The sequence below is a fragment of the Sebastes fasciatus genome, chromosome 9 (assembly GCF_043250625.1).
Source record: "Sebastes fasciatus isolate fSebFas1 chromosome 9, fSebFas1.pri, whole genome shotgun sequence".
NCBI lineage: Eukaryota > Metazoa > Chordata > Actinopteri > Perciformes > Sebastidae > Sebastes > Sebastes fasciatus.
The window spans coordinates 16,259,478-16,286,163 of NC_133803.1; the positions used below are offsets into that span (position 1 = coordinate 16,259,478).

Consider the following 26,686-nt stretch of genomic DNA (forward strand, 5'->3'; position numbering starts at 1 on the left):
TTTAAATCGTGTCACAGGTTGTGTGCTTTATGGGGATGATCTTATCCGTCACAGGGGTGCAAAACCCAGCTGGAGGATAAACATTAGGTCCATTATGAGCCTTCATGATGGATGTTGTCCCCTCTAGCGTCTGCTGAGCCGGTGCAAGCTCGTGTCAGAGCGTCTCTGACTGACGTGGCGTCTCTTTCAGCTGCGAGAGGACCTGCTGGCCTCTTTGCAACAAGTGAGCGGACAGACGTGAGCAGAGGCAGATGTGGCCGCTGTGAAATCCATCCACAGTACAGTACAGCGGGGTCTCGAGGAAAATCTCTCAGGATTAATGTGGGATGGCAGTGGGTAGATATTTATTTAACAGAGACAGAAGGCTGTCTTCTCTGAGAGGTCAAAGAGTGTGAGGAGCAGGCATGATCCATATCTCCATGAAAGTCAGTCATAATCCTCACTTTACCTGCATTCACCCCATTAAATGTGGCCCTTTTTGTGACATGAATAATGTGGTTTGAACGGCACATAAATCAAGCTTATGGGAATATGAAGCATGTGTGTTAGGATTTGTTCTCATGCACACAGCTCATATGTTGTTGACATGGTGAGTCTGCCTTGAATGAGTCAGAGAAGCGTGTGACAGGTCAGCCAGAGGAGCTGTGAGATGGGACAGCTGTTGCTGCTGCTGCTGAGGCTCTCCTGCTCTTTATCCTTTCATCTGTAGGGCTGCCTACACAGCTCCGGCAAAGCTTTATGTTCATCTGTCCTCTCGCAGGTCTGTCTTTCTGTACGCTTCACTGTTTAGACTGCGATCCTGACGTTTAATCAGTCTTTTTAAATAAACTGTCTTTTAGAAACTGTACATCTCAGTGGAAAACTGATGGTATTCAGCTGATACACATGTGTAAGATTTGGCTCTCCGCATTAGTCACATCTCTTCAACCAAACACATTTCAGAAACAAACATGTGCACTCGAGTAAATAAATAGCAGAAGAGCGACAAAAGCAACAGACCTTCTGCCAGAAGTTGATGTAGAAAACTTCTCTGGAGAAGTTGAAGTAGATGTTAGTGTCGTAGGCGTCGTCCCCAGCGTTAGAGATGGTCAGGTTCAAAGAGACGTTCTTCACTCCTCCGAGGGCCAGATGGGATATAGTATGCAACCTGATGGGAACATAAATTAAACAATGGATCTCAGAGAATAAATCAACTTCGTGTGACAGCTGTGGGATGTCACAGGACGAGCAGTAAGAGAAGATTTATATCAACAACAAATCTAAGTTTGTTTTATTTTGAAATTTGTACTTTAAATGCTAATAAACAAAGAAGAGTGGCCTTAAAATGCTTGTTTTTTGGAGTAAAACAAAGAACATATGTAAAAGATGACTACTGCTCACATGACAGACACATGCTGTAACAAAATGTACCGACAGTAAAAGATACACAATAAAAAAGAAAGGGAACTCCCTAAGTATGGAAAAACATATGGATATCCTCCAAGCATGCGTCATGGTTCCACTACCCACACCCACATGGCCTATGACGTCAGCTTGCTTCCTCAGTACTGAAGAAAAGGCCAAAGATAGAGAATGAATCTAAGCTGTCGAGGAGGAAGTCAAAGGTTTTTACCCAGAGAGCAGCAGTTTCCCATGAAGCCTCAGATCTGCAGCGCAGTCGTCTGACAGGCAGTTCTTCTCGAACCAAGTCTGAAGAGGAAACAGTGAAGTACACAGTTCATATGACCTCATGCACTAAACACACCAGCTCCACATTCAGACTAGGGGGCAGTGTTGTGTTGTCGTTGGAGCTATCCAGTAGTGTTTTATCCAGGAAGGCCAACATCTTTACTCTTTCTGATCTCTCTTTTAATCAGTCAGAGGACGGTCTTTGGTTCGAGGCTGAATCATGAAAAGGGAACTTAAGTCAAGCGGGTAAAGTTCGATGTAACGTTGATGAGCTTCAGATAAATGGATTGTGTAGGTGCTGAAAGACGCAAATCCCTCCGCTTTTCAAGAAGTGCAGACAGTGGGGAAACACATGTGGGGCAGGTTAGAGGTGGTTGCAAAGAAAATAAATGAATCAGTCTTTTTGGATTCCACTCAAGAAAAGCTAACACAGACAATAATAAGCTGGTAACCCACACCAAATCATTATAACCTCAATTTGAGCTATTTCCTTCATTCCTTCTGCGGTCCAGGGGGAGACACGGCCTTTTTTTTCTTTATAATCAATAGAGGAGAATCTGAATTAGTTGAAAATATGTTAGAGTGATCATCCTCTTATCATCATCTGCTGCAGAACGCCTGAACCGAAGCATTTCTATATCAAAGCGCAGGAGGATGCGGTATCTGAATAATTTACAAATATAAATGAAATATGAGATTGAAAGAGGTTTTAAATCAAAAGGCAACAAATTCTCAGGGCAATAAATTATCTACTTAATTTTGGGGCTATAATGTTTAGCTTTAATCATCCATTATACATCAAAGTCCAACCACAAGAAAATAAATGTCCAGCGGTCAGGGTAAATTTTTAATTATCACCCTTCTCTACACTACCAAATTAAGACCATCTTTTTTTCTGGTAATTTACTTTCACCACACAAAATCAGACATTGAGAAACCCTGAAACCTTTGACTCCTTAACCTAACGGACCAGTGTGTAGCATTTAGGGGGATCAGTTGGTTGCAATCTGTAACTCCACCGCTAAATGGCACCAAATCCTAGACACTGGCCCTTTAAAATCATTTTTACTTACATATATTTAAACAATATCATTTCATCCTAATGTTTTACCTCATTCCTCGCTGCGATCTTGTTTCCTTTCCTCCATCGTAGCACTGGAGTGAGCGCGGGCAGGTCTCGCTCCTGGTGTCCCGTCAGCACATGCTTCCCCAGGCTGTACGCCACCTCGAACGTGATGGCTGTAAACACGTCCTTCACATCTTTCTGCAGAGAGCACAAACAAACAAGGCTATTGCAAAGAATTTGTCCCACCATAGACACCAGACTGTTTTCAAACTAAATTGAACCCTCAAAGAAATGAGTGTCGTGTAACAGCCTGGGTGATTATGGTAATTCAACATCTTTCTCCAATTAACGTCTGGCACAAAGACTGATGACTCTGCAGATTATTGGAAGATCACACAGTCTGGATGTGATGTTATCACTGTGCCAAAGATCCACAGGGTTGAACGCAGATATAAGCACACTGACAAACCACAAAATTATCTGAATTGCTTTAAATGGACGAGTGACACACTCTCTCATTAATTACTTTTTAATTCATTCATTTTGCTGAAAGTAATAAAAGCAGGGCCACCACTAAGTTCTCAGCAAAGGAAACACATGGATGTTTTTTTCAACCTGCTGGCACTGCCTCTGAGAGATATCTTTGTGTTTCTGCCGGCTCCATCTAAGACCACATAAAAAAGTGTTTCATTTGGCATCAGGTTGGGAAACAATACAGCCAGAATGAAAACAGAGAGCTAAATGTGATCAAATCCCCAATCTTCATTAGATGGCAGTGCTGAAAGGCGTACATGGGAAAAGCAGATAGTGATGTCGTTTGTTTTTTTATCTCATCTGTCCATTACAGTTACCCTCAACTCTTTGAAGGTGGCTTGATGAGGTCTGGCTTTGGTCTTAGTGTGTAAAACACACACACAAGCTCCATAGGCAACCAGTGTCCCTGTGCCCAACTGATGTCGCCCAACATGGAGCCAAACCCACAATGTAAACACAGAGGGCTTCCCTGTGTTTTCCGGTGGTCACTCGTTCTTTTGCACTTTCTCCCTTTTGTCCATTATCGCAGTATTTTCCAGCGTCCACCCACCCATCCTCTTTCCTCAGGCAGGCACAGAGCCAGTCTGGGCTTTGAACACATCACCAGTGGAGAACGAACCCACCCAACTCATCAACAGTGAGAGAGTTATAGCAGGAAAGAGACAACGTTAGTGCAGGACGTGAATAGACAAAAACAGAAGATGTGGGGCTCATTTGGGAAACGGTGCTGCACGCAGATAAAGACATAAAGAATAAAAAATCTGAAATCAGATTTTCTGTCGTTATTTGGTTGCCTTGACTACTGATACGGTTGCAAATCACATATATTTTCATCAATTATTCTGCCTATTATTTTCTTGATTAATCAATTAATAGTTTCATTTATAAAATTGCAGAGCCCGAGCTTCAACTTGCTTCTTTTGTCCAACCAAAACCTAAAGGTATTCAATCTAGAGCTGCAAATGATTAACTGATGAATCGATTAGTAGTCAACTATTAAATTAATCGCTATTAAGCTAACTATTTTGAGTATTTTTTAAGAAAAAAAGTCAAATTTATCTGATTCCAGCTTCTTAAATGTGAATATTTGCTGTTTTTTTTTACTCCTCTATGACAGTAAACTGAATATCTTTGAGTTGAGGACAAAACAAGACATTTGAGGACGTCATCTTGGGCTTTTGGAAACACTGCCCCTAATATCACTGATTTGTGATATTGTCACTTTAGCTTAATTATTCTCCTTTAAATGAAAAACATATTTAAATGGTTATGGTGTTAATTTTGCGGGGATCTGTATCAAATAAAGATGTTTTCTTAAGTCTGTATTATATGAAGTATAGGTCAGGACATCTCAACTCAATATTTAATTTTAAATGGTATTTTGACACACATTTTGCCTTTAACAAATATTGCGCTTCCTGCGATTTTAAAATTGCAGTAGGCCATATTGTGATTTTGATCAAATGTAGATGAATGGTGCAGCCCTACAATCGATTAATCCACTAATCGCTTCAGCTCTAATTGAAAATGACAACATTAATTGCCCAGTAGAACTGGTCAATAGTAAGGCTGAGTACCGCGGATGCAAGAGGTCGACCTCACATCCATCACTGCCCTGCAGTTCATGCCTCATTAGACGTATAGAGACGGTGTTGTTCAAGTAGCATGTCGGCTCAGCTGGGAGGTAACATGACACAGTGTTGTAGTCAGTGCTGGACAAGTGGTGGTATACTATGTGAAGCCCTCGGTCTCAATAGCCACTAAAGCTTGAAATGGCCCCAGTCCACTGGCCTCTGAGTGAACTGACCCCCTGGGAGATGACTGCCCCAAACTCCCACCGCTTATCTCACATTTTCACAAGCCACAAGAGAACTGGGGGACATAATGACCTTAAATGAAATGTGGTGTTTCTGAACAATCTCATGCTTAAAGAGTGACTTTTATGCTCAAGTAAATAGGCTTTCCATTATACTAGAGTGCTGTGGAAAGATTTCCGGTCTTTTTTTTAACAGAGCATCTATTATTGTGCACATATAGGATCACTTTCTTCTTGAAACACAGGACGACAGACTGCTAACTAACTGGAGCGCTCCCAAAACTCACAGCAAGGTCACATTAGAAGGGCCGCAGGCCGTTCGGTAACACTTGGCCTTAGTTTTTATTATCCCTTGATCAATGCTGCCAATTGCCCCACCCAAGTCCACACCCCTGGCCCAGTCACCTACTCCCTCCTGATCCTGATTCCTGTATTTATGGAACAGAGGAGTTCCTGAGCTCCAGCTGAGAAGGACTCCGGCTAGTGTTAACTGCCTGCTACCTATAATTTAATGGAAAGAAACGCAGCAACTGTTCCTTACATGGTGGAGCTTGTGACAGCAGGTCATTCTCTACTCAAAGGCTTCCACTGTGTTAATCCTCATTCAAATATAGAGGCCGCAGGGTGGGTCCCTGATCTCAGATCAGATACAGTCATTCTGGGATTTATGTTATTTAAAGACCATTACAATGAAATTAAACATTTCCATCTGTTTTGAAGTGACAGTTTATGACATTTGAAAGAAGAAATAAAACATTCTTCCTCTAACAAACGAAATGTTTAACTTATGAACTATAAAAAACACTCTTGCTCAGTTTAATACAGTCAGGGGTTTTTGCTGCTACAGCCTCACTTGGTCTGGTATGACTAGTACCTTATGTTGGCTAAAGTTAGCTGATGTTCGCAAACTTTAGATAATACTGAGTCAGTTTGCCGATTTTATGACTTTTTTCTACTTACAGTATGGTTTAGCATTTCACAGATAAACATTTCAATGTTTTTTATCAAACACAAAACCATTAAAACCAGACATAAACATATCATAACAGAGACGTGCTTAATGTTTCCTGCTTTGGGTCCCATTTCATCTACAGATGAAATCTTTAAGGCAACTGACTTGAGTAAATCTTGAAAAATGAAGGGAAATGAAATGGCAATATTTCATATTTAAACTCAATGCGATCAGGGAACCATACATTAATGAGGTAATCACCGTGAGGAGGACGGAGCGGTCACAGCCGGTGTGCGCGGTGGAGCAGCGCCGGGTGGAAACCTGTGGCCCCGCAGCAAAAGCTCCACCGGAGAGACCAGACGCACAGCCATCCGACGATCAAAGTAAGCACGCTACACATATTAACGTCATCTTTTCTTGTAAAATGTCAGCAAGATGGATAGATCACTCATTTAGTCTGATTGTCACGTAGTTTTAGTTTGAAGACAAATTAAAAAATCTTTCATTCTGTCTGTTTTGATTCTACCACTGGAGGTTTCAAATCTTACACACAGTGGCTTTAAACAAGATGAAGGACTTTTGTTTTTACAGCATCCTTCGAGAGGGAAATACTGCCAATAAAAAAAGGTAAATTTCCTGCATGGCCACTTAAAAATAGTCTGAACCCCTTCATCATCTCATGGACAAAATGACTTATTTATGGCTCCAGACATGCTGCAGAGATGCCAGCAAACTCAGCAGGAATCAACTGTTTTCCAGCAGTTCACACCGCATTTTGGAAACTGTAAATTCTCAACTATAGGACCAAAAAATCTGCATGTTACAGCAGTCGCAATCATTTACGACACACTTGACACAAAGTCTTCCTCCCTGTATGCATATTCATATAGTTAACTCACAGGATGGAGGACAGCTTGCCACTCTGTATGTTTTGAAAGAAAACAACTGGGATTCAAACCTTCACCTACAACACCCCCTCTCCTCTCTGTGGAACAAGACTTCTGCCAATATACTATCTCAGTGTTTATGTTCACACTCAGGACCCATTTATTTGGTACCGCAGAGCTTAACTCCCACCTTACCATCCATTCTTTCCCCTTCATTTCCCTCTCTGCTGCCTGTATGACTCTTTCCCACACATCCATGCTTCATGCTTGCATGTTTTTAGGAGCATAAACTGCTACTGAATGAATTCATCGGACTTAGTTGAGCATATTTTATAGATTTCACCCTGAACACTAGTTGAGCTGTACTCCAGTTATACTTATGCAAGCTCTGATTCTCACATGTTAATCTGATCAACAAGATGGCAACGCACCAAGCTGCCCCTTCATGCTCGCAGAGCAGCTCCGCCATGGTGGGTTCGGGGAGGATGACGTCAGTCAGCAAAAGGCTCTGATCCTCAGTTTAAACGCCTCATGCTTGGCTGAAACGCACAAGAGCTCCTCTCTCAGCCAAACCATTCCCTCAAAAGCATATAGCTTAAGCCCGGTCATGGGAAGTCTTTATTAACTCGCGCACACAGCACTCCTTTTTAGGACAATGGGTGTTTGGATGACTTGCAGGTTGAGGCCATTTCATTCAGGGGCTAAACGCCAGGGATTCTTGGTTTAAATGGAAAAAGCTTTTTAGTTAAGTGATGAATGGATTCAGCCTGTCAAAGGTCGGGGTTGCGTGTGTGTATGTGTGTACTGAGACACAAGGAGACGACGTGAAATTGAAAGTATTTACAGTAATGTCTGCAGCATATGGTGGACATGCACTTAGGCCGCTTATCTCAGTTTGTCCTTGAAAAAAGTCGAGACAATTACTAAAGTTTTTACTCTCTACAGGTCAAACTACAGCAGCTGCTGCGCTCAGAATAAGTTAGCAGATGTTGAGGAGCCTAGAATGACAAAATGAGTAGGAGTAGGAAAGAGTGTCGTCCAATTGTTTTAACTCGAAACCTTCTTGGAGCTGTCGAGTATGAACAGCTTCATTCTGTCTGTGAAAACGATCCTCGGGCTCCTAAATCTTAAAGTGATCTGAATCTTGAACTTCTTAAAATGACAGAACTGCAATCTCTATACTTAAACCAGAACAGATCACACATCTATTAAGAAATCCCAGGACTCTAACTTGATTTATCTGCTATTAACTTCACTCTATCTATATATCTAACAACCACTCTTTACACTTTACATCCTGATGAAATCCCCCAAGGAGCACTTCTTCAGTTCAGACTGATGTCGCCAGTGACGTGATATATCTAAAAAAAAAATGGAATAACTTCCTTCAAGGACATTGTCAAGGACTTCTTAGTAAGAATGAGTGCAGCTGCCCCTAATTTTTTTTTACCGTTAGGTTCTTTATGTGTTTTTCCTGTTGTTGTTTTCTTGATTGTTCAGTTCCTGTGCTCACGAGTGTGCCCTCATTGGCATGTCAATTCAAATTAGGTGTCTTTCTGCCTCTTGTAATTTTTATGAAAGTAGTTATTCTTGTACTTTTTGTTAATTTACCTGTATTGTTGTCATGTTTCTGGAGCTATTTTAGTATTAATTGATTTTTTGGGACATTTGGGGTCAGCAGAACAAGCTGTAAACCCAACACTGACACATTATCACCTAATAAAGGTTATATCGTGTTTACGAATAGTCGCTCATTTACATATCCAGCAGACAGGGCCATCTGGCGAATTTAAGTCCACTGTTCACTCTCCTATTAGCTCTATTTTGGTTTCCTGAGGGAAATATCTGTCTGTTTACCTGCTAAATGCTCCAGTCCACTGTTTTGGACTGGGCATCTGGCGGACAGTTGGTTTATAAGCATTTTCACTGAAAACAGCTGCAACGACACTGATGAGACCAGTGAGAGTGAACACAAAACAGTTGTGGGCTGTAAACGTGTTGGCAAACAGTTGCTTATTTACACACCCAACAGTTAAGAAGCAACATTATCATTCATTTGGAGTCGTGTTTCTGGCCACCTGGTTAAAGTTAAGTCCAATATTCACTCTCTTTTAGCTCTGATTTGGTCTCTACCAATTCCTGAAGAAAATATTTGCCTCTAGCTAATAAATAACCCCCTATTATTCACCAGCTAACTGTGCTGGTTGGTGTTTGGTGCTGAGCCGTAGACTGTATATAAAGATGGAAGACATGACAGCTCCCCAAAAGTGAAGCCAAAACATCTCGATCGCCCCCTGGTGGCTGGCTGCAGCATATGTCATAAATCCCGCCCCCTCCATGTTAGCGGATGGGACATGGGCCAAACTAAAAAGACAAAGTACGCGTCAAATACATTTTTCCCAAAGATGGTTTCTCTCATTTAAGGTAATTCGTATCACACTGATGTATGTTCAAGTGTTCATTTTCCTGATAAGTTTGATTTTAATTAGTTATTTGATGCTATAAAAAGGTGGGGGGACGTCATGATTGACAGCTGCTCTGAGTGAAGTAGTCACGGAGTCAGAGGCTCGGGAATTGTACGAGAGGATATGTAACTTTAACTTTCCATAACCGTCACCAGTATGTGTTATAGAACATGTGTCAATTTGATCATAAACACTACAAGTACTCCTTTCACGTTGTCACATTTCTTTTGACATTTAATACATTGTTATCAGAACTATTGATTATAACTGTTTTATGCAATATATCCAGTCTGAAACAATGACATGACTCAGTGAAACTAACCATGTTCTTAATTACCCGTCTGGTTAGGGATCATTACAAGTCAACAAAAAATGCACTTGGGTTTTAATACCATCAGTCTGTCCAAAACCAAATTATTCTGACTGAGTAATGTGAAAAGTCCAGACTACCAGTCATACCAAATGTATTCAGTTATGCCTTTGAAAACTGTTCCCGTTCAACATGAGCCATGTTTACTGCAACCACTGGGAAATAACTCAGCCCGTCTGATGTTAGTGGTAGGGGCAGTGATTCTCAGATGTTTGTCCAGCTTCAGGCACCAACCTGATCAATAAATCACTCACTGCAACTCCACAACCTGTTGTGCATCAAAACACACTTTACCCAGAAGCGAATTGAACTGACAAAGTATTTCAAAAGAGGCAAACAGCAGGGTTCAGAGTCTAGTACAAAAGCAAATATGTTATTATTACTGAGAGTTACCCCAGGGAGAGCGTTGCTTATTAAGCTAATTTAGTTAGAAATGAAAACAATTGGATGGATTTACAAGGTTGTACACTCATGGTAATTAGGAGTAAATAGCCCGTTCAGTAAACAGTGGAGTGGATGACCCTTGGCACAAAGACAAAGCCCTTCCGACTGACATTTCACTGATCACAGTGGCACTCGGACAGGATGGAAAAATGAGGACACATCCTATACCTTCACCACCCGAAAAAAGGTATACAAAAAAAAGATGCAGATCAGTTGTACCTTTTCAAAAACAGAACACTGAATCCTGAGGACGACGCTGGGCTGCTCTTTCAGTGAAAACATAAATCAACCAAATCTTAACCTTCAGCAAGACTGATAGCTGCTAGATATGGCGGCGTGTTGTAATGTCTCCCATGAGCAAACACGTACTTCCTCCCGGCTGAAACAGAGGAGCACCATCACTTAACTGACAGGAAACGTACACCATCTGTACTGTCATGCATGGAGGCGCATCACGAATTAACACCAATGAAAACCATGTTGTTCTGAACGCAGCATATACGCAGGAACATCCATTTGTACATGCTATTCAAAATCCTCGTCTCACACACCAACTTTTCCTCTGAAACAAAAAAACACACAGCTCTTTGCTTCAGCCTTTCAGTAAAATGACTCCCCTCAATAAAAGATCCCAAGGGTGCAGATAAGGAGATATACATCTCTTACGCCTTGGAGAATCCAAGTGTATTGAATTTATTGCTTTTTAAAACAACGTTCGCGTAAACACAAATTACAGGAAACTTTTATGGCCTCGCATGCATCATGAAGAAGGCATTCAACATTTGACCCTTGGACAGTTAAAACCACAGCTGGGATTCATAAAGGAGGAGAGAAAGGTGCCTCACTTCCCCCGGTGGAAATTGGCAGATGGAATAGGTTTACTGCTCAAACATACCAAACTCATCAGCGTGTTATTTTTACTACATTCCATCAACAACAACTTGATTTAACGCCAATGCTAACTATAGCTGAATTAGTTTAATATCTGGATCTGAGCCAGCCTACTAAAAATACACAGATGTGTTCCCTCATACTGTATCTCGGTTCCTCCTCACTCAACTCCCACATTGTGCTGTTCTCAACGCATCATTTGTTTCTGTGCTATTTTCAGTATCTCACTACGTCTCATTTGAGACTATTACAATGTTTATTTCACTCTTGAAATGACCCCAAAGCCGTAAAAGTTGAGCTCTGGAAATTCAGCAGCAACAGGAGCAGAACTGATGGGGAATTAGTCTAACAGGTTCTGCATTATAAAAATCCTTCATTCCCCGAATTCTCGACCCGGAGCTCCCGTCATCATCATGTCTATCTACCTTTAACCCCTTCGCTATTATAACCTGACTGACGAGTTTGGAGTCATCACAATGACACATGCACGGCTCTCCTACAAAGCAAAACAAACAATGTGCTGAAAAAAAGGGAAGAATCCAGATGAGATCCTTTTAAGGAAGCAGCTTTGGGTCTTCAGATCTGGGAATCAAATAGAGACAAGGTGGCTTTAGTCACCACTTAAGTCCGTATTATGATTTAGGCAATAATGAGAATAAGGGCGCCTTCACATCAGGGACCCAGGACCAGATCCGAGTACACTTGACCCGAAAGTCCAGTTTGTTTGATTAGTGTGAACGCTCCGTACCATACACGGGCATGGTTCGTCGATCCGTACTCGAGTCCACTTGAAAAAGTGGTTTGGAGTACAATTCATGTGTACTCGGGTAAGGTTCGCATCAGCTGTGAAAGCCAACTGCACCAAAACACAGAAGTGGACTGCTATTTAATACGAATAACGTTAGCAGTCAGCGAGTAGTTGTGAAAGGGCAGGCTTTTCTCAACACCGCCGGTTTTCTCCGAAATCTGTATATGCTCGCTGCATGCGCCATTCTCTGAACTGCACGGCCATGGGTGATAAAGCAGGAAGGCAGGTGAGATGTTCCTTCAAATATAGACAATAGTAGGCGATGTTCGTTATTTTAATAAGCTAATTTAATGCTCTGCCTCCGAAGAACAAGAGCTGCTCTGCTGCTCTGCTGCTCAGCGGGAAGAGAGAGAGACAGCGGGGGAAACAGAGTTCAGAGCCGGCATATTTTCACATCAAACTCTGTGAAATAAGGGTTTATTTCCACCAAACCACAGTTGCTGATTGTTGGAAAGACTAACGACGACGGATTTGGTGAGTTTTATTTAGTTTCTGTAAAGTTTAACATAAACAAATACACATGGATGATGACGGAAGTGTACTCGGGTACGGAACAACTTTACTTATGTGAAAGCTGAGCGGCGGGGGGAGTGGAGAGGGGAGGCAATCGTATTCGGGCACAGTACAGATCAATCGTAGCTAATATGAAAACGCCCTATTACTACTGATAAGAAGGTGAAGAAGAACACTTCTAGCCAATTGAGATAATAGCTGTGTCCAAATCACTCCCTTGTTCACTCAACTAAAATGTCACAGGGTAAATATAGTGGGCTAGGTAGCAAGCAGGGAGTGATTTCAGACACAGATAGTGTTTTATTGGGTTTTACTCATAAAACTCATCCAACTAAAAGCACCAGAGTTCTATTTCTGAAATGTTGTTACTGTTTAGAAACAACAAGCATCTGAAGACTTCCTCTCTTTGAGATATTAACTCCCTTCAACATCCTGATAAAGCGTCTCTTTGCATAAACAGGAAGCTCGTTATCTGCGCTCTCATGCAATTAATTGGAGAAGCACATTTTCCATAAGATCGAAGATTCCTTGAGAAATTTCACAGTTGCTGATTTTTGCATCATGTTGAACAGTTTAAACAATACTACACTGTAATTGCACGCTTTTGTTGAAAATTGCTATTTTAAATCTCAGGAGAAAACAACCCCTCTGATAGATGAGATAGCGGCAGGGAGGAGCCGCTCAAAATGTGCCGTTTTTAAAATGGATTTCAGTGTGTTTATGTTTGAGTCTGTTCCATCCTGGTGATAGAGGAGGTCTCCAGATGCTTCCTGCAGCTGATTTCGTCACTGTGCACGAAAACTGGCGCACTTTTACTTCACTGTTATTGTTGGAGCCATTGTTTTTAGACAAAGCCCTGATAAAACTGCAGCGGCACGCCAACACTAGTTTGTCAAATCCACCTGATGAGGGGCAGGTTACAGTCTCCGCCGGACATAAACAAACGTCTTGTGTGTATATATTTGTTCCACTTCCTTTTGTGGCGGATCTTGTCTGTTTGCACGGGAAGTAGAGTTTGATGTTGACGCCACCACACCAGGAATATACACTAATATTAACAAATGGGTCAAGTAGTGGGAAATGATAACAAGGTCATCGCCAGGTTGTTAAGGAAGCGGCGTGACGATGCCAAGTGACGAAATAATCACAGCCTTTTGTCTTATCCTGGTGCGGTGAAGCACAGGCCACATCCTGCTTATGACGCTCTGATCCAAAACGCACACACTGAACACCCGTACACAGTCTCTCCTCTGCAGTGGAAGTGGGAAACACGGCAAAAGAGAGACTCTTTCATTGTGGTCAGACTTGGCCACCCATTACGCTGCCTTGCGGTGGCATCGTGTGGCAGCAACGCGGCCAAAAGACTGCGGAAACATTTTGCCCTGCATGCCTAGCTGCCAAAATCAACAAATCATCAAATCTGCCTAACCTTTGGTCAGTCTTGATATGAGTAACAACGATGGATTTACTATGGCAACAACACAGTGTGGGTCTAATGAGCAGCCCTACCAAAAATAATACCTCACTAACATCTTCAATGCACATGCATGAGAGGAACCTCATGAGAAATTTGACTTGTTTTACTGTACCAGAAGTCTGTTGGCTGTGCACTCCCAAAACAAGCCTGGAGAAGAACTGTTTAATGTTCACTCTGGCACGACCATGTAGGGAAATCCTGACCAAACTATTAGCCTGAGCTAAAATTAACCTGAATAGCTCTTCTTTAGTATCCAGTAAATGGTATTAACACTAATACTTGCAGACAAAGCATTCAGCTCAACGTATTCCTGTGACATTTTCCACTCTATTTACTATCGCAGTGCACTGCTCGTATATTTCACCTTTTTTTTTTTCTTCATTATATTCTATATAAATAGACTTGCTGCCATGTGTAATAGAAGGCAGCTGGATATGATTACCATCCTGCTATATACTTTCATTGTATCAGCTCTCTTGGCCTGAGGTAAATGAAACGGGGGGAACGGCATCAAGGGAATTGCACATTTCTGTTGAACTATAAAGAGGCAAACAAAGCAGGCAGTGTGGCAGCGGCCCCGCTCTGGGTTTCCACGTGCCAGACAGAGTTGAGAGACTCTGTCTTACTGGAGATTCTTTGGGACGCAGCGACAGGAACTCCTGTTTTGCTTTGCTCTCCAGGGTTTCCTGGTTGTCTGCGGAGAGCAGACTTAGGTCAAACAGAAAGCGTAAATGTTTTTTTTGACATTTGTTTTGACTTCTTTGGAGGAACAGATTAGTGGATTTAACTGTATAACGCAGTTCAATAACTGTCAGGTGAGTTATCAATAACAGAAAAGTGTAGTACACTGTCTGTCAGTTACTTTTGTGGGATCCAAAATCATGTCTTGAAAACCACACTTCCTGTCCGGCACTATAGCCATTAAGGTTGAGCAACTAGAAAAATGGCTTTTTAACAGTCTTATAAGACTGGAAATGGTGTTTTTTTCTCCTGATCAATGAATTAATCATCATTCATCTACAAAAGGTCAACAAATGGTAAAAAAAAGGTCCTTCACATCTTCCCAAAGCCCAAGTTGTCATATTCAAATTGCTTCTTTTGACCGACTTACAGTCCAAAACCCAAAGGTATTCTGTTTACTATTGTAGAAAACATGCAAAAGTGCACACATAAGGAGTTCAAATGGTGAATGTTTGGCATTTTTGCTTAAAAAAATGACTTAAATGATTAGTTGATTACCAAAATTGTTTCAGATTAACCATTCATTATTGAATCGACAAATAATTTCAGTTCTGCAATCGACTAGTTTGGCTTTACCATTTTCATTTGTGGATATAAGCAGCTTATTATACGGTATAACTGCATACAAGTAGAACTAACACAACATAAATTAACCTAAGACACAAACATGGAGTTATTCTCTAGCTTGTAAAGCTGTAGTTTATGTTTGTTGTTGTCTTCTTGACTTTGTTTTCTAACCAAATGAATGAGGTGCAGTATGACGCTAACAAGCAGACACACAGGCAGGTTAAAACATTAGCTCCTTTCAATTTAATTTGCCGAGGTAATGGTTCCTGGTTCCTTCCGCAACTTCATAGACCACCATCAGTCCATCTACCCAGTGAAAATCTCATGCATCTTATTGCTCATCTCTAGTTTTTCCATTCAGTCATAAGAGACTGGCAATTGCCTCAGTGCATTTAGCTTTGACAGATAGATGTTCATCCTGTACATGCTCCACTAATAGCAGCAGTCATCAGAATAAAGATTGGTGGACCTTTAAATACTCCGGCGGTGCCGAGCAAATGTTAGGAGGACATGAGATATAGGGCACATACTCGGTGGAATATAGGCCAGAGGAGAGAGGGGGGGGGGGAAAGTGAGCGGGATACTTTACGAGCTAAATTAAACAGACAACTGTTACAGGCAGGGCTTTAAATGCCTATTTTAGCTCCTCCTTGGAGACGGCGATGCTTCTACAGAGCAACACCACTCATGACCACAAATGGACCTGGCTCTTGGCATGATTTCAAGGCGCACGTGCACTGCTGCGCTGCGATGGAGTAAAAACACGTATATGACGATGGAGACGTTGCCAAAGATGTAAACATGCCATGAGATGTATAGATCATGGAAGAAGTGCAGGACATTTAACAGAGGAATAGTAAAAATGTGTTTCTAAGACAAGCAATAAATCAAAGTCAGTTGAGCAGTAAAAGCTAGACTCCAATAGTACTTAGCACTATGAATAATGAATGCTTGATAGTTTATAGTAATGTAATGTTGACATCACACCTGTAGCATTTTAAATCTATGGACACTGATGGTCCTTCACTCCAAATATAGCTTGCATGCATAATGCATCTTCGGTCTAGACTGAAATATATCAATAGATTTTGGATGCATTTCCTTTAGATTTTGTACAGATATTCATGGTTCCCAGATGATGAATCCTAATGACTTTGGTGATCCCCTGACGTTTCGTCTAGCGCCACCATGAGGTTGACATTTTTGTTTCAGAGTGAAACGTCTCTACAACTATTGGATGGGTTGACACGATATTTGGTACAGATATTCATGTCCCTGAAAGGGATGAATTGAACTAACTTTGGTGACTTTCATCGTGCGTCCAAAAAGATACATGCTGCTGTTTATTCACACAAAAGTATGTTGAATGATAGTACACATATTGAGTATTGCAAAGTATGCAATTTCCGACGAAGCTTTTGGGTTTAGTGCACTTTAACTATACAGCACTTTGGTCAACTTTTGTTGTTTTTAAATGTGCTTTATAAATAAATTTGGATTGGATTTGGAGGTAAAAAAAAAGTTACCTGTTTCAAAAATATTTGCACTGGTCCAGTTTTCGGTCCTTGATGCCACTATAAAAAAGTTTAATTACTGAGGCGTCGAGTTGTATGAATAATAAATAAAACCTTCAAGCTATTTCACTACAACTTGAGACACTACCATACCACAGAAGGATAACATGCCAATTGTATAACATTAATTAATGCAACACATCAAACTGAAGAATTCCTGCTTAAAGTCGGGGGTTCCCGTTAAATGACTCATTGCCATCTCACGCACACAGCACCTCTGGTCATCTGGACCCTAATCATTCATCAGTCATCACTGCGAGGAACTGTTTTCCCTTTCCCAAATGTGAGGTACAACTCAAGTGAAAGCAACGCATGGAGTTTATTTAGCTAAAAATAACCAAACAAAGACCATCTGGAGGGCTGGTATGCTGTTCGTCGCTGCCAATGAAAACATGCTTAAAATGATCAACATGAAAGACTTGCATAATTTCAGGAGGAAAAAAAAAAGTTAGAGACTGAACTATTAGCTTCTGTACTCTGTGCTCTTTGAATAACTCCAGTTATGCCCTTGTGTTCTCAACACTACATGATTTACTGAGCGGCCAATCCAGCTTTTTACTTGATTTCAGATGGTGAAAATTGAGCATGTCTGTTCCAGTCCCGTTGCTGCATGTACAGTACATTATGTAGAACAAATACAACTTATCAAGTTTAGCTGTTAACTGTTTATATAATTTATAAAGGGGAACAAATGAGGTCGACAGATGGTCAAAACGTGAGAGCGGCTCAGAATAGCTCATGGCCTGCTTCCACCGGCCCGCATGCATCAGGGGTTAAGCAATCAGCCCTGACGTGAGGGTTTTCCATCAGCAGGGCCAGCATGCAACTCCAGTTGACACAACATCAGCCCAGCGCCCTGCTGTGACGCCAGCCTCACTCCTGTGTTTTCACTGTATGTTTTAGCTGAGAGAAGGGTGGGGCGGGGGTGCACAATCCCCCCCCCCCCTACACACACCCACCCTTGAGGATGCAGTCGGGCAACCAGCTGGTTTCCATTAGCATACCTCTTCTGGGGAATGGGAAGACTGGCTCATGTGGGCAGACACATGAGGAAGATAAATGATGCGATTGGTCAAGCAGACTAGACCCATCTCAGAGCGGAGCCAGATCACCTCTGATTATTGTGATTCCTTAGCTCTTCGCTACAGTACAAACAAATACTGTGCGATGATGGAGACTCACAGCAGACATGCTAGGTCGTAATCTTTGTCCCCATTACTTTTCAGACATATCTAAGGTCATGCAGCCTGTAAACAGTTTGGTAAAGTTGTAATTTGGGCACCACGCCTTTACCGTCCTGTGTGGCTTTTTCAGCTTTTGGCAACCCTGGGAATCTCACCTCTTCGTTTATGTGCCGAGCAGGTGGAATTTGTGGCCACATATAGAGAAAAAATAATAATCCACACAGCTAGAGTGGCAACCGTGCTGCACTTCACACCTCAGTCAAGCCAATCCAAATACTCCTTCAGACAAAAGACGTAATGTTATCTGCGTCATCTGTAAACTGAAATATTTCTGTTAAAGGGTCATTTTGGTCCAGTATTGAGAGAGAGCGCTGTAGACGGCAGCTGCTCGCAGGCTGCAATATGGTGCTATTGGGGCAAGCTGGCACCGTCATTTACGTCCACTAAAAGTGCTTGTTTTTGCCATGACAGTCTCTAATTGTTATTATAAGTGTCTGACATTATGGAAAGAGTTTCACTCAAGGAGAAGTCTCGTTCTGAAATCTGTTGCCGGAAGACAACGGTGGAATAGTGGAATACGTCCATGGTGGAAACACAAGTGCCAGCCAGTCAGAGTTTGTTGTGTTGGAGTACAGAAAGCGTAGCTAAGTGTAATCTAAAGATTTTCAATGTCAGGGCTGAATATTTAGATGGTTTCGACAATGTGAATGAGGTCTTTGAATACGTATTTATTTGAGCCAGAGTATGCGGTTATTCAGATTTCACAACGAGATTTCTCCTTATCCTTCCCCAAACAAACTGGATCAAGCGAAAGGTAAAAAAAAATTTATGTTTCTCTGTAGGGTCCCTTCCATAAAGTTGTCAGACACTGATTTCAGAAATTGTTGTCTCCATTAGTCACTTATTAGAACAATTAGCCTGCCTTTGTTCGAAGGTACAAAAGAGCCCACCAATCAGCACTTTAAAGGCCACTAATTAACACATTATATCTTTTTCGCTTCAACCGTACAAAAACGGAAACATAAAAATGACAAGTTGTAGACTTCAGGAAGTTACCGCGCCCGGCCTAGAAAAAGTTCAGCACATAAACCCTCGTAAATCCACAACAATGTTTCCCAAAATTTCCCTAAAAAATGATCTATTCCTTTAATAACATCAAAATGTTATTTCATCCAGCAACATTAGTGCCTTAAGCTGCAAAATAAGACTCGCCCCTTAACTAACATCTGGCCTGATGGATGACACTTAAAGTATAAGTGTGTTTATCTCACAGCTAGAGAGATGCCACAGATATGTGGCAGCTACGAGCTACGACTGAGTGATAATTCACTCGCCCACCCACAAACCCTAAAGATATTTTGGTTCAAGTGTTGAAATGTTTTTGGGCAGAAACACTACTTTACATGACATACCCTACCGTTAATGTCGGAGAGAAGTGAAAATTACATTTTAAATGTTAGATTCTTCTATCCAGGTTTACTGAGGAACCTGGATAAACACGTGCCAGACATCACTGAATAAACCTTGATAACTGTGATGTGCATGTTGTGATGACTAAAGGGAGCTTATTGCTGCAACTGCTCTGTGTTATATACACTCATGACAGTGTGTATGGTTGAAGGAAGAGAGGCAGGCGTGGTAATGACAGCCCCCCTCAGTCAGCGGCTCAGCCTCCCATGGTGAAAGCGCCTGGAGAGCACAGTTAAGAATGCCAGTGAAATTTAGCAGCCTGCAGCGGGCCTCCACATTAGCGGAGGTGAAACATGGATGGTGCCCTCAGGACGAGGACCCTCTCTGAGGCTACACGGCTTAATCACAGAGGAACACAATAGAGGGACTATGCGATGACAAAGGAGACTCTGTTTCCTGTTTCTGTCAGTTTCTGCAGACGCACACTTGAGCAGCATGGTTTCACGAGCCATCAAGCGCCTGTCTGTTACCTTTAACCTAACCCAGCAGGGTGACACAGCAGATGGCTGCTGATCCGTAGCCTTCAGCTGCAGCGGCCACTGCTCTTACACCACTGTGAGATATGTGATGGCCCTTATCTTGACATTTTAATTTTCCTCTTGTTTTGATCTGTCTAAACATTTTAACTGGAAACATACGAACTTTGATGCTCCGACCAAAAGCCACATAAACAGATAAGAAAGAAAAAGCAAATAGCTCATATCGCACACATCAACAGAGTGAGAGAGCTCAAGGTTATGTGAAAGCAGCGGAGAGATCAGCTGAGGACATGAGCAGCACATGGACAACCCTGCACAAACACTGCCAGCACTAATAAAATACCCAATAAATCCAACCTTACCTTAACGTAGGCAGTGTAGCGCTGGCACTCCTCCCTGTTGATGTCCAAGCTGAGCTGCTGGCTCATCTGGCTGATCTGAGATCCACTTTGAGTGAAGTAGACCCGGGAAGCCTGGCTCTTCTGACGCTTATCCACATCAGCGGTCAAGTTATAGAGCAACTCTGAGAGGAGACAGAGACACTGTTACACATAACATCGACTGACAGCAATGGTTCTTTGAAAGATAATCTAGAGGAACGCTTCAAATATGCAGGGTTTGGTTTTCTGGTAACTGACACCAAAACATTGGTAAAAATAATTTATCACTTATTGCAGTAAAATGAATGTGAGTTAGAGGGAAGATGGGAACATGTTTGACATTTCTTGGTCAAATCATCTGATATTACTTTAAGTTAACAAGAGCCCTTTGTTCCATGGTGTGTAATGAAAACAAGGCTAATTTCACTAGATTTAATGTCATTGCCTATAGGTTTGCCACTATGATGAACACTGACTTAACATTGGCTTTGAACAATCAGGAATTTCAGTTTCATCCAGAGACTTCATCACTAAGGCTGCAATGAACGATTATTTTCATTGTCGATTAATCGATTAATTGTTTGGTCTATAAAAAATGTCGATCTTTGTTTTCCAACGACCTCAGATGTTTGTCCACAACTCAAAGACATTAAGTTTACTGTCACAGAGGAGTAAAGAAACCAGAATATATTCACATTTAAGGAGCTGGAATCAGAGAATTTTGAATTTTTCTTAAAAAATGACTCAAACCGATTAATTGAGTATCGAAATAGTTTTCAATTAATTTAATAGTTGACAGCTAATCGATTAATTGTTGCAGCTCTATTTTTCACACGTCTGTCATCCACAAGCTTGCAAAGATATTAGCCAATGTATTCATGTAAGCTCAAGCTTAAGTTATACATCAAAACAACCTTTTTGGGCATGTATTTTACAATTAACAAGGATTAACAAAAAAAAGGAAGTAATTTTCCAGCTGGTGGGGATGAACTAGCATTACTGTGAAAGAAAACATTTTAATAACAACATTCCTGCTGGGTCCACGCCTGGCTTTAGTGACTTTGAGACATAAAACAACTTCACATCTATTTTGAATTGATAAATCATAAAGCATGACGCTCATGATTTACCATTACCAACATTTCCGAGAAAACCATATATGGGCCTCTGGCCATTTAAAACCCATTCCTCTGAATGAATCAGCCTCAGTCTGTAGTAATTGCTTCAAGAGGGTGTCACACTGGTTAAACAGTGGGAAGGGTGGCAAACACACCCTTGTTTCCTCCGTCCAGCAGAGGGGACGCCATGAGCTCACTCCAGAGGAGGCAAAGGAAGGTTTCATTAAGAGAGTCACCAAACACGTAGTGCTACACTTTCCATGGCGTTCGCCAGACGTCTAAACAGAGAGGCTTTATTGCTGCGAGCCAGGACGTAGTCATTATGTAACGACAGAGCTCCTGCTCCCCTGGGGGTGTGTGAATGACCACACCTAAACACTGGAACAGGACTGTACCTCAGCACTCCACAGACACCGCACCCAAGAGCCAGTTAGCAAAGGCTGAAGGGTAAACTGTCGGCAAAAAGGCACAGACAGGCCAAAGGCTAACCACACCGACCCTGGGGAGAATTGCTCAGCATGATCATTGTTTACAAATTTTCCCAATTTAAATAACCATCAAAAGTTCAAGGAGTATGACTTTCACTTCCTCAAAACACAAAAAGACCAAAATATACTCTATATGAACAACAACAGTGACACAACTACTGAGACTACTGAGGCTTTTGAGATTCATTTTCACAGCGACGGCAAGACTCAAGAAAGTCAATGCACCTGGACGCTCTTCGCCGAGGAATACGGTATGTAGCTCACCGTAAAAGCACAGCTTGTTGTTTTTACATTTAGGGTTGCATGGATTAAACAAATGAAATACAACATATGTATTACTACGTTTTAGAGGGGATGGTAGGTGTTTATAATCTATTCTCTACTTATAAAGCTTACTCTTTGGTATAGTGGAAAGATGTTTCTGTTTCAGTGGGGTCAATGCAAGTCATATCAGTCACAGGTAGTTTAGTGTCCCCTTCAATATGGACAGACAACTTTTGTGAGGTTTCTCTTGTCCAGGATTTGTCCTCACCTATTTGTCCTGGCAGCTGTCTTCCCCGGAAGCGCATGCAGACGGTGACGTTGAAGCAGTTCAGGTTCTGGTGTCCCTCGTGGCACTGCGGCACAGAGATGTTGATGGAGACGGGCAGGAAGATGGAGACGTCCACCGTAATGACAGGCCGGGTTCTACAACCACATCAACCGACACAGTGTGGGAAAGACTGGACATTAAAAACGACTCAAAAGTAGAAAGGAAAAACTCACAGTAGAACGATCCGGTTAACTCACCTCAGCAGCACCACACTATCTGACATGAAGGCTCCAATAGTGACATCTGCAACAAAAACATAAACATGATTGATTTGGAAAGTCACAAAGACTATATGATATTCAATGAAGCATCTGCTGATAGCAGTCTTTGCACCTGCAGATCCAAAACAATGCACAGAGGTCTTTAAATGTCACGCTGGCTAAGTATGAATGTCAGCTGTGGAATGCAGTAAACAAGATGCCTCAATCACGAGTCGTTGCACTGCTATTCCAAAAGAATGAGAGTCAAACACCATGAGGGCGAGAAAAAAACCATATGTCATAACATCATCCTTCCCTGATGTTTTTTCATCGTCCTGATGTGGCTTACCTGCGTATCCATTGCCATCCATGTCCACATTACCGGAGATTGACTGGCCAAACATCTGCAGACCAGGGTTTATACTACGCCCAGACAGTTTCTGTAACAGATGAAAACAGCCTTCAAATAACATATCTGAGCCAACATGGTAAAAAGGGCACATTGCGTGATTTGTTTTTGCTCTGCATTTGTTTTTCGTAGATGAATGATCTTTGATTTTATAGATTTATAGTAAATAACACATTTGTTAGCTTCGCATTAAGACTGGAAACAGGTAAAAACAGCTAGCCTGGTTCTCTCTCTACAAAAATACACCTATCAACACCTCTAACGCCAAGAAACAGTTCACTTTGACATTTAAGTTTTCTGTACGGATTAAATAAACAAGATAAATTGTGTTAATTAGTGAGCTTTGGAGATGCTGGTAGCTGTTTCCCTCAGCTTTTAAACTAAAGTAAGAAAAGCTAGTCACCTCCCGGTGAAAGCTTTGTTGCTATGGCAACAATCTAATTGACCTTCAGTTAACTAACTATTTCAGCTGTTTATCCATAACTTTTTTGGATTTCGGTAACGTTACCATATCCTTGAATTGTTTCAACAACCGTTGGATTTATGTTGTTTACCTCTTCTGTTATTTTATCCCATACTTCGTGTGGTGTCACTGTTGCATCTGCCATTTTTTTCTCTTCTGTGAAGTGTCTTAATTCACCCATAATGCATTGCGTGACAGGCTATCTAAGTCAGTCTTACATTAGTCACTCAAATGGAAGCTTTATGCAACAGGTCAAATTTAAGTGTCTATAGCAAGTCTGATTTAAAGTTATATTTAAGACAAAGATGGTTCTAGCTCTATACTTCAGTAGTGATGATGTGGCGGTTAAAAAGGTGATTTCTAATATTGAAATACTTTGTAGTCACTAATAAAAAACAAGAAGCCCATGAAAAACTGCTTGCTCCTCATTCAGAGCTATGTGGGTTTTCCGTGCGTTCCCGAGGCTACATCACCACCTGCGACTTTACCACACATTACTCAGCTGTTTCAACAGCTTGATACGCAAGGTGAACACATGGGTTTCATCAAAATGTATCATGTGTTGGTGAAACTATAGAGAAACTACTAGAACTAGACTTCTTACCATGGAGTACTTGCTGATGATTCCTGTGGCATCCCCATGGTAGATATAAACGGCTCCTCCATAGTCATCCTCTTTAGGTGCTCCTATGGCTACGTCTGAAGAGACAAATAGAGGACAAAAAGTGTTTCTGTGAAAGGTCGGCATAGAAATGAATGCGCACGTAAATAAATAAAACTGTGTGTTTGTGAATGTGTACAAAAGCTTTCATTAACCATGGGAAACAAGCTGTTACAGTAAGAGTCTTAATAGACAATTAAGTGTTGTTAGTGGCCATAAAAACTTGTGCGACCTCTGAGAGAGTGGAAACAAGACTATAAAGTGCTGGCAAGAGCACTGAAACAATGTCTCCTTATCCCATTTCCACAGAAAGTCCATATATAAACTTTCTTTTTATAAACCAAAACACTTCCAGGTCATGTGGTGCAGCATACCAAAGCAGAAATGGTAAAAGGGTGGCACTTATTTTAGTAAATATCACACAACAATCAACTCACTGTGTAGAGGTAGACTTAAACCAATAATTTGTTCTCAGTGGAACCAAATGTGTATTCAGATTTCTACAGTAGTTCTTTCGAATTAAATAGTTTGGTTGTAAATAATAGATCAGTCAGCGAGCGAGTCTGGCTCTCTCGTCACTCCGTGAGCGACGAGTTTCAAAATGAGTTATGCTTCCCAGCTGCCATCTTTCTACACACACACACACACACACAGAGAGACACACACATGCACACTGTGTGCCAGGCAGCACGCCTCGAGGCGTATCTCACACGGAGATGAAACCGGGCAGCAGCTTCCAGCCTCGAGTGTGAGACGGACGCCAAGTTGAGCCCTCAGTGCCAAGCAGATGCGAGTGCCAGGAAAACAGACAGCGTAAATGTACGTCTGTCTGTCTGTGTGTGGATGATTTGGTTTGTGTCTGGATGACTCAGTGCACAAGAGGGTGAGAGAGGGCAATATTTTCTAAAGATCTCCCTCGCTGCAGGGCAATCAAAACAAAAAATCTGTAAAAATGACGGCTTTTGTTGCACCTACTGAGAATCTCAACCAGCCAACGTTTGCTTGTGGGGAATATAAACTGTGACTTTATTACTCACCAGATGACAGAGGAAATAGCTTTGTTGCATGACTACAGCAAAATGCCACACTAATAGCACTGAATACTATGAAAAGTGGTTGCCATTACACTTGGATTAAAGATTAATTGACCACTCGAGGACCATTACAAGACTCATACATATAAAAACACGACCCCAATCTGAGTTATGACCTTTCACCAGTGGCTCCGGTGTTGCAAACGCTCTACATGCCCTGAGATAGTTTAGTTGTTAAAAGACAACACCAGTAGTTTTAAATGTAAAGACCTCCTTTTTAGTGCATTTAAGGACTCTCTGGCATCTGAGAAACACAAGGAAATGAATACTTTGTGTTGGCTTGCATTGCAGAGACTGATTCATGAGGAGCATTTTGAAAAGACTCTCTGCTCTTAATGTATCACGACTTCAACAACAACTATACAACATATGGTCACGGTGTCAAGAAGGTTTTAAGTTGCAGCAACTTTCACGTCATAGTGAAATAAATTAGAAACAGCGGCTGCCTACAAATTAGGAGGTTGTGGCATGGTTGTAAAAATGGTCAACACAACTGTACCACACACATGATTTGTGTTTAATGGACTGAAACATGTTAAACCCTCAGTGTGGTCCTATATGGCAGTGGTTCTCAACTTTTTGGGCTTTTGACCCCTTAAAGGAAAGCAGCACCGACTTGTGACCCGTCACTGGTTTCAGATGCCGATCAGTTGTGAGCATTTAAAACGTCTCAGGTTGTGTTATTGAATTACTGTTTACAGCTCAATGAGGTAAAACTATCCAACATTTCACAGAAAAACAAAGATAGGAGAAAAGTGGAAAAAAAACATCTGTAGCAGATATTTGCCTTTTCTTCTTTCTTATCCCATTAATCATCTCACGACCCCTCAGATTTATGTTGTGACCCACTGAAGGAATCCAGACCCACAGGTTGGGTACCACTATTTTTAATATCCCTATTTCTTCTCACTGGCAAAATACAGAGGAGTGTACCGTCTCTTTTAAAACATATGAAATATTTAAAATGTATAAAATAAAATAAATAATAATGTATTTATAATCATAAAAATATATATTTTTTTAAATATAATTTTTAGTATTTTTTTTTTAATGTTTTTCTCATACTGAATGACTCTCTGGTAAACACAAGTTTTAAAGTTGTGTTTTTGTGTGATGTGGAGAAACTCAGTTTTACAGATCTGTTGATTAAATCAGCTAATCAATTATTAGTCGACAATCGTTATTCGATTAGGAATTTCTTTAGTCGAGGACAGCCCTAAATATATAATATAATATAACTATAACATAAAATATATAAGCCAACATGTACGAGAAGTCCTAAATATGCTCAGAATAACAGAATAATAATAATTAGAACATCTACAGTGATAACTGAGCAAACTTCATCTGCTGATGAAGACCATGCAATACTATC

The 26,686-nt window shown here is 41.2% G+C and overlaps 1 protein-coding gene across 1 annotated transcript in view; it reads right to left on the minus strand.

Annotated features, from left to right (window-relative positions):
• itga9 (integrin, alpha 9) overlaps nt 1-26,686 on the minus strand; it is a 51,472-nt gene that overhangs the window by 13,903 nt on the left and 10,883 nt on the right. Inside the window, exons 11-18 of the mRNA XM_074646285.1 lie at nt 24,161-24,255; nt 23,034-23,124; nt 22,682-22,727; nt 22,425-22,579; nt 20,269-20,429; nt 2,780-2,932; nt 1,613-1,689; nt 1,000-1,147 (exon numbers count right to left, since the gene is read on the minus strand). Of these exons, the coding sequence (XP_074502386.1) occupies nt 1,000-1,147; nt 1,613-1,689; nt 2,780-2,932; nt 20,269-20,429; nt 22,425-22,579; nt 22,682-22,727; nt 23,034-23,124; nt 24,161-24,255 (926 nt within the window). The remainder of the gene's footprint in view (nt 1-999; nt 1,148-1,612; nt 1,690-2,779; nt 2,933-20,268; nt 20,430-22,424; nt 22,580-22,681; nt 22,728-23,033; nt 23,125-24,160; nt 24,256-26,686) is intronic.